The sequence below is a fragment of the Dioscorea cayenensis genome, chromosome 11 (assembly GCF_009730915.1).
Source record: "Dioscorea cayenensis subsp. rotundata cultivar TDr96_F1 chromosome 11, TDr96_F1_v2_PseudoChromosome.rev07_lg8_w22 25.fasta, whole genome shotgun sequence".
Taxonomy (NCBI): domain Eukaryota; kingdom Viridiplantae; phylum Streptophyta; class Magnoliopsida; order Dioscoreales; family Dioscoreaceae; genus Dioscorea; species Dioscorea cayenensis.
In genome coordinates, this window is record NC_052481.1 from 11,523,758 (window position 1) to 11,532,956 (window position 9,199).

The 9,199-nt window shown below is 33.0% G+C and overlaps 1 protein-coding gene across 3 annotated transcripts; it reads right to left on the reverse strand.

The window, feature by feature from the left end:
* Nucleotides 1-246: 246 nt before the first annotated feature.
* Nucleotides 247-9,199, reverse strand: LOC120272423. Of its 3 annotated transcripts, XR_005540199.1 has the most exons (8): nucleotides 9,000-9,199; nucleotides 7,621-7,722; nucleotides 7,458-7,491; nucleotides 2,259-2,600; nucleotides 2,039-2,165; nucleotides 932-1,261; nucleotides 750-857; nucleotides 258-324 (listed from the first exon to the last, which is right to left on the reverse strand). XR_005540199.1 is itself a non-coding variant. In XM_039279248.1 (5 exons), the coding sequence occupies exons 1-5, from the start codon at nucleotides 9,153-9,155 to the stop codon at nucleotides 1,031-1,033; spliced, it is 888 nt and encodes a 295-aa protein (XP_039135182.1). In that variant the 5' UTR covers nucleotides 9,156-9,199; the 3' UTR covers nucleotides 931-1,030. The 3 variants fall into 3 exon arrangements, 1 of the variants encoding a protein (XP_039135182.1); XR_005540198.1 differs by lacking the exon at nucleotides 7,621-7,722 and having other exon boundaries at nucleotides 247-324; nucleotides 2,259-2,598; XM_039279248.1 differs by lacking the exons at nucleotides 258-324; nucleotides 750-857; nucleotides 7,621-7,722 and having other exon boundaries at nucleotides 931-1,261; nucleotides 2,259-2,598.

Consider the following 9,199-nt stretch of genomic DNA (forward strand, 5'->3'; position numbering starts at 1 on the left):
AAAAGTCACATCACTGATGGAATTTTTCGTAACTAAATACTACAATTCCATCACTGATGACCTACAGCGACGGAATTGTTTATTGGAAACGTTTGTCAGAAAATTTTGTGTCGCTGATGATATTCCATCAGAAATATTTTTTTCCATGGGTGATGCTAGAGCATCACCAACGGAATATTCTGTAAATGAATCCAAAATAAAAACTAAAATTAATGATAAGAAAATACATATCACCAACAAAATTCCATCACGGATATGTATAAACTCGGGATGATTGGCTTCATCAAGACCATACTTTTGACTCATTGAAGAAGTATAAGATTCCTATAAAAAAATAACAAATGAATTAAATCAACATATACATCACAAGAGATATATAAACTAGCTACTTGCAATTTCATCAAAATTAAGATCAATGATCCTACATTATAACATGACAATAAAAATTTGACAGTAAAAAAGTTGTGATGTAATAATCCCCATACAAGAATAATATTAAGTTTTTGGCACAAGAAGCATGCACAAATAAAGATACATGGATTGTAAGAAAACATATGTAAATTCTCCTATATGGCCATGATGGAAAGCACACCATGATTAAATTCTATAAATACTATCTCTTAAAAAGAAAAAAAAAAAAAAAAAAAAAAAGGCAGCACATTTATTCTCCAACGAAGTGAAAAGAAATATTAAGAACATAGACAAGAATATAGGAAAGAAAGTGCATATTATCAAGGGCATACACTTACACTGACATTCTTGGACTTATGATCAACAAAATCACCTTGACCTTTCTCACGTTTGTGGGTGCAGTTGAACAATTCTCCATAGGTTGGTTTTCGGTTTAGTTGTTTTTCCTACATGACGATATTAAATAAGAGATTATAAAGACACGTGCAAGTAAAATTTAAAATATGAATTATGTACATACCATCCTCTCTGCATGAACCATAAAAGGGATCGATCCACTGGTATGCTTGGTGATGCTTCCATCTTTCTCAGTCATCCTATTTCGCTTGCCATTAATTGATCAATTTTTCCTTGCATCAGTAGTCCACACATCACTAACCAATCGATCCCAAATGTCCATTCGTATCCAACCTACATTGTAACCTTTGCACTTTGAAATATCACTAACACCAAAATGTCTCATTGCCCGCTTCCTTTCTTCTTCCAACATACCACACAACCATTCCTTGCACGTAGTCTCCCAAATTGCTCTCACAACTTTTGCTTTCTCAATAGGGCACATAAATTTTCCCTATCAAATAACACATGGGTAAAAATTTCACCATTAGATTATCATATTGCAAAAATAGAACAAGACATTTCAGAATATCATAGAGTGGGAATTGGGCTGTAAGATTAAAAAATAATATAATAATAATGAAAAAAGACTGTAAGATTAAGAAATAGAACAAGACATTTCAATCAGTGAACTGTGTTCCTAATTTAGAGCTCTAAATTTCACTTCACTCTCATATAGTTAAGTATAGTTTATTTTTAGAGTTATCTTAATGAATTTTTCATATATATCCCAAAGACTTGTAAGTATCTTCAAGTGATCATGTATATACAATTGGAAAAGAAAACTAACCAGGCTTGAAATTCATCCATGAGATCATCGTTTATTTGTCCAAGTATCTTTTACATGCATGTTTGATAATTAAATCTTCAACTATAGAAATCATATTACCAAGCCATAATCTTTTTAAACAATAAATACCCAAAAATAAACTGATGTGATGGGGATTGGAGTACTTTATTCTTTTTTATACAACCACAACTAAACAATTAGCTAATTTCTTTAAGAGGGCAATAAACAATAACAGAGTCCCCAACCAATTATACTCCTGCAATAACAAGAAGTTAAACATAGGAGTTGCATTTCATGATATGAAAACATTGTCAATGTAAGCGCATGTATTATGTTATGTGTATAGCTTAAATACCATATGATTTACACCTTATTAAAACACTAAACAGGAGTATATCGGTAGCAAGAATCAAAGTTATGCAAAAAGTGAGAAATAAACACCTCAAATTTTGCCCACATCTCATCTTTGATAGCTTCAGCAACTTTCTTCCATGTTGGCCATGCATCGTTGAAGTGTAATTGGATACACTTTGTAATTGTTCTAACAATTTTAGGGTCTACAAATTTCCTATCATCGTAAGAAAAAAAATAAGGAGGAATTAGGCCTATATTAGTCAAGTATGACTTTGGCACAAATAAATAAATTAAACATGTAACTTACTCATCATGTAAAATATTAACCAACATTCTCTCATTTGGATTTGCCGGTGCGGGTATTTCTTTGTTAGGACCTCTTCGGCGTTTGTTTTTCTGTATTTCAGGGGTAATATCATCATGATTTTCTTCAGCTGACATAGTAGGATCTTGTGTTTCTTCATCTTCATAGTTTGGCATTCGCGCAAGAATAGGTTGGTTCATCTCTTGTGGACTTTGTGAGGACGATTGATGTGGTCTGAACCATCCTTCCCATGCGACTTGACTTGGAAGATCCTTAGCTGCATTTGCTTCCAAAGATTTCTTTGTCTTGGATTTTTTCTTAGCTTTTGCTCGATGCATGATGTCTCTAATAGAACAAGAATACCACCATCTTAGTAAGAAACAAGTGCATGTTAAGTACAATCGTAAGAAAGTGATCATAATGCAGATAAAAAGCTTTTAACAAGTACATCAAGACAATTGTCATTGGAATTTTCACCTATATGGATATCCATGCCTAATATGCATTTCTAGATAGATCCGATATATATAATGCATGACAATGATACAAGAGATAGAGAAATAAATATTTCATCCTGCCAAAACACTATTTTCATCAATAGTGATTTCATTTCTTTGTTCCAATTTGGGAAGCAATAATGAAAATTACTAGGAAATTTTCTTGAGTAAAATAAAATAATATGATAAGTGAAATATGATAAGTGTTTAAGATCACTTGAGAGAGAATTAAAATGAAGGCATAAGAGAAAAGTTAAGGCAAGGGACATATATATAACAACAAAAGTTGATCTCTACTACAAGTGCACCAATATCTTAGTAGAAAGTATTAACAATAACAAACCCCAAGGATAACTTTCAACAAAAGCATGTAATATTTAATGATTTAATGATCGTCAGCTAATAGGCTAGTTGGATGTTCTTAGCCATCATCATCATCATCATTAATTGCCTCGTTGTCATCATCATCATCATCATCATCTGGATCATCATCATCATCATCTTCGTCTTCTTCTTCTTCTTCTTCATCCTTTTCTTCTACTTCACATTCCTCTTCTCCGTCCTCCTCCTCCTCCTCATCATGAACTTCTTCAATACCACCATGAAAAATCATTCTTTCATTGTCAATATCTTCTGAATATATGGTATTTAATGGTCTAGACACTTCAACATCTTGATAAACCCCTTCATTTAAATCAGGTACTTCTTGCTCACTGGTGTTAAAGTGAAACATACTTCTTGCCTTGGTTTTGAACACAGCCCACTAATTCCGGCGGTGAGGACTTGGCGAGGGATAAGGACCGTAATAAACTTGGTGACACTGCTCAGCTAATACAAATGGCTCATTACTGCCAAGTATTGATTTATAATTAACCTCCACAAGCCCATGGCGAGGATCCACCTGAACTCCTTTATCTGTATCAAACCAATTGCAATTAAAAAGTACAATGTGGTTTCTTTTCCCGAAATACTCCAACTCAATTACATCTAGCAAGACACCATAAAAGTCATTATAATCATTATAACAATTTCCGTTCACGCATACACCGCAATTCAGTGTCGACTGATGACCGCTATATTCTTTAGTATGAAACTTGAAACCATTCACAAAGTAACCTTTATAGCAGTTTACCAATCGAGATGGACCATGAGCGAGTTGAGTAATACGACGATCAATTTCGGAACAATTCTCTTTCACCTAGTAGAAATATCGAATTTCAATAATTTCTTACTAGATGAAAAATAAAATGATAAAGGAGGACACATAGTTTGATACATACATATCACTTAAACCATGATACAAATGTGGTATCTCATGCTTTCTCCAATTCTTTATCAGTAACACGTGGGTTATTCCTTCTCACCATTTCATCGAATGTCCTTAATCGTATGAAATAAAGAAAATATTGTAAAAAATATTTTCCCAAAACTAAGGAAGTTGAGCAAAAAAATAAATATTACTCACCCAATGTATGGAATCATTTCTTCACAATTCAACAGAATATATAATTTTGCAGCCATATGCTCATTTGTTGTCAGATATCGAGTATTTTTTTTTTATCTCAAGGGTCGTCCAAGATGTTTGAAAATCGAAAGACATCCCATGGGACCTACTTCACCTCCGTCATCATTACGTGGCAGTCGAGTAAAGTTTGTTTCGACATCCTCTTCTAAGTACAAGACACAAAATGATGCAATTTCTTCAATGATATATGTTTCACATATAGGCCCTTCAACACAAGCTAGGTTTTTCACTTTCTTCTTTAATTGATGTAGAAACCTACGTATCATAACCAAATAAATTTTTTTGTGTAATGAAGCTAAAAAACACTTAAGCTAGGTAAAGGTTGTAAATGTACATATTAGTATACCTTTCAAACACATACATCCAACGATATTGGACTGGTCCACCAACTTCAGCCTCGTAAGGAAGGTGGATTACTAGATGCTCCATTGAATCGAAAAAGCTGGGTGGGAAAACCTTTTTTAATTTGCAAACTATTTCGATGATATTTCTCCGCAACAACACCATATGATCAATAGTTATTTTGGTGGAGAAAAGATCTTGGAAGAAATTGGAAAGCTCAGTAATTGCATCCCAGATTGGGGTGGGAACCAAATCATAAAAGGCAATAGGAAGCAATCGTGGCATAAACACATGGCAATCATGAGTTTAAATTGCATAGACCTTGCCTTCTTCTAAGTTAAAACATCTCCCTATATTGGATGCAAAGTATTAGGTAGTCGAAGTTGTTTCACCCATTTGAACACCCTATATCAATCCTCCTTCGCTAAAACATATGAAGCCTTTGGCTTGAGTGTTTTTCCATTCCTTTTCACCAAATGTAAAGCTGGTCGTTTACAATACTCTTCTATATCCAATCGAGCCTTTACATTATCTTTTGTCTTGCCTTTAACTTCCATCATGGTGTTGAATATATTATCAAAAATATTTTTCTCAATATGCATAACATCCAAATTATGGCGAATTAAATTTGTATGCCAGAATGGTAACTCCAAAAAAATTCTCTTCTTTGTCCAATGGTGAGTTGACCCATAACCCCTTAGTTTTTGTACTAGACATTTGGTGTCATATGTCAAATTTGGGCAGCTATCAATATCTCTCAAGATTTCTTCATCTCTCAAGATTTCTTCATCTCTCAAGATTTCTTCACCTGATAATATCACAATTGGAGGATCATGATCAACTCTCCTTCTGAATTTATCTCTTTGTCTTAGAAAAGGATGATGAGAGGCAAGAACTGTCTGTGACAATTCAAAAAAAACATGATTTTCAGCCATGTTTTAGATTGAATGACTTCAAATTTGCCATACAATAAGGGCAAGATAATTTTCCTTGAGTGCTCCATCCAGATAACATACCATACGCAGGAAAGTCACTAATTGTCCACATTAATGCTGCTTGAAGTAAAAAAATGATCTTGCCTATAATTATCGAAGGTTCAAACACCAAACTGCCACAAAATTAGCAACTCATCTATTAAAGGTCTCAAGAAGACATCTATATTCTGAGATAGACTATTTGGCCCAGGAATTATCATATTGAGGAATAAATATGGTTGATTCATACATAGCCAAGGAGGTAAATTGTATATCACTAACATTACTGGACAACAAGAGTATGGTCTCACACCTTGCTTAAAAGGAGCAAACCCATCTGTGCATAATCCTAATCTGATATTCCTCGCTTCACCAGAAAATGACTCATGTGTACGATTGAAGTGTTGCCATGCCTCTCCATCGGCAGGATGATGTAACTCTCTTGGAGAACTTCGATTATGTGCATGCCATGTCATATTCTTTGCAGTTTTCTTTAACATGAAAAGCCTCTGAAGCCTAGGTATAAGTGGGAAGTATCGCAAAATCTTATAAGGAATTTTAAAGACCCTTCTTTCACTTGTATTACTTGATTTGTATCGAGGATGACCACATACGTAACAGTATTCCAACTCTTCAAATTATCCATTAAACAACATGCAATTGTTGTCGCATACATCAATCTTGACATATCGAAGGCCAAATGCCGTCATCTTCTTCTTCATTTGGTAATAATTCTCTGGTAAGTCTTTATTCTCTGGTAGTATACCCTTTATGATGACCATTAGACGATTGAAACAGTTTTCGCTGATATTGAATTTAGATTTGCAATTTAACAGTTGTGACACTGCTGATATTGTCGTGTGTTTTGTACAACCAGACCACACTAGTTCTTCACCATCATTCAACAAAGGAAAAAAAGATGATGGCCTTAAACTAGGTTCATGATCCATAGACATTGACCCACCATCACAATTCCAGCTTTGATCAACATTAGAGTAAAAAGCATCCCTAACTATATTAGCATATGGATTTTCAACTTCCACACTGTATAATTGTTCAACTTCCTCTCTAACTCTGGATGATTGCAAAACACTAGAAAATGGATCATTACAAAAAAACATTATAGTATAAGTGTCACCGCACATCATCGTGTTTAAGAAATGAATGCTTTTGACATTTCAAACATGGGCACCTAATTCTATCACCACTAGTAAACCATTGATCGTTCATTACAAAAGTTATGTACTCTTCAACAGCCCCATATATTGGTCTGTGATATATCCATTCTCGTCTAAACGAGCACATGCCCAATATCCATCTTTAGCCATTGACAATCCTAAATGATTTTAAAAACCATGAAGTAATGTTTAGATTAATACTATTTGATATTAATGTTTCTTTCTCTTTAAAATTGAATTAGTTAGTTATTTTCATCTCTTATGAAATATCAATCATTTTATCAGATTTTCTTATGCAAAATATGAAATGCATATTTTCGAAGGTACCTAACGGAATAGTTCCCTAAAGGCAAAACTCTGTTTTTTCAGTGAGACATGATTCGCATGCCTGATATTCCCATTAGTCTATTGATCAAAATTACCATAGCATTAAAATTAAACAAAGAAATCTCATATAGGAAAGAAAGTGCATATCTAAACCAGCATACACTTACACTGGCATTCCTAGGCTTATGATCAACAAAATTACCATAGCATGAAACCATTGTTTTTAGCATCAATATTTCTTTGAAAAGCCATCAAACTCATGAACCAAAATTTATACACAATACAAAACTCACTTTCCATGCATTGCATGCTAAATGAAAATTACCAAAAATAATAATAAAACAAATAGTTAAACATACCTTGAATCACGGATGGGTTCCTCTCAACCAAAATCTGAAACAATTACAAAAATAGAGTGTACAAACATGAGACTGAGGAACAAGAGAAAACCACACACTTCATCAGATTATGTAGATGGTCACTAAAAATAGAAATAAATGGGTGTTGGGGAAACACCCATACCTCCTACAGCTTTAAACTATAATCTAGTGTCTGCGTAGATGACAAGATTCAAATTTTGAATATGCTTGATCAACCTCTGTGCTTGAAATGCTAAATTAGTACCTGAAAAATTAAATAATAGTATATATAAGTGCTAGTATGTATATAAGTGCTAGTATATATATATATATATATATATATATATATATATATATATATATATATATAATAGTCTGTTTGATGAACTAAGTTGGTTAATTTATTATTCATTCATTTTGTGATGACAAATAAAATGTTATAATACCAAACCTTCATTTATTATTAATTAACGTCTTCATGAGCTTTATAATGTCTAACATATATATAATAGTCTGTTTGATGAACCAAGCTGGTTAATTTATTATGCATTCATTTTGTCATGACAAATGAAATGCTATATTTATGAGAATGTCTACTTTGACATACATTGAATATATCCATGCATGTGACGATGCATTCATGACTTCCACTCTTTATCAATCATTTTTAATAAATGATGACTTATTAAGTTGTTTAATGTCATGCTTTAATCTCTAATCATCTCTAATCACTGATTACTAACTAAAACTCCATTATATGGAGTTTAGTCTAGTCAACAAAGAGTCAACTCATTAATTTAGAATAATTAATTTCAACCATATAATTTATAATTTATATGATGAAGTTAGTTAATTTCAACAAACTTTATAGTTTATTCAAAAAAAAAAAAAAACTTTATAGTCACCTAATCAACCAATATATAACTCAAAACTAGCTATTAATATATAGTTAAGGTCATGCACATTGGCCTTATGTTATCTTATAAAGAACTTGAAAATAATTATCTATATTTGCATTTTTTCCATGCATGGTTATAGACAAACTTAATAATTTAAATTAATTTAAAAATACAAGAATTTAACAAAAATACCAATACCATGTTATGGTTTGAGAATTAATTAAACACATACTTATCCTCTATTAACACTTATCGCATTATCTGCATGAATTCATTTAGTCCATCATCACTATCATCACCCTGAGCATCATCTCTCACCAAGAGACAAATTAACTTTTTAACATCAAGCTCATATCACCAAAATTGATTGATGCTTGACTTAAACAAGCAAAACAAATAAACAAAGAGGAAGAACAATGTTCCCAAGATTTTGATCATCAAATTGAAAGAAGATAGAGCTTGTGAGAACAATGTTCCTCATTAGCAGCAGCAACAAAATTTACCTGCAGCCTCTAGCTACTTCTAAAACTCCAAAACCACAACTTCATTCTCTTCGTGGATTATAATGTTCAAAAGCATCAATATGAGCACACAACCAAGAGAAATAGTATAAAATTACACAGATAAAAATATAAGTGCATACCATCTCCACATTGGGGAGTTGGTATAACACTCCCTCACAGATCAGAGTTTGAGGTTTGAGGTTTGAGTCTCCTCCACCACTAAGCATGAAGTAGAGATTGTGGTTGGCGATCAAGAGGGTTAAGTGAATGGGGTGATTTAGTCTGGTGATCTCCATAGTAATGGAGAGATTGTGGTCCGGGTGGTGACAGCGCGAGGGAG

Bases quoted from the DNA above. Each gene is read 5' to 3' on its own strand.
- LOC120272423 (XM_039279248.1), bottom strand. From the start codon at position 9,155: ATGGAGATCACCAGACTAAATCACCCCATTCACTTAACCCTCTTGATC. The intron at 7,492-8,999 runs GTATGCACTTAT...TAATTGTTTCAG, and splicing joins AACTCCCCAATGTGGAGATG to ATTTTGGTTGAGAGGAACCC. The intron at 1,262-2,038 runs GTGTTTATTTCT...GTTATTTGATAG, and splicing joins AGATGTGGGCAAAATTTGAG to GGAAAATTTATGTGCCCTAT.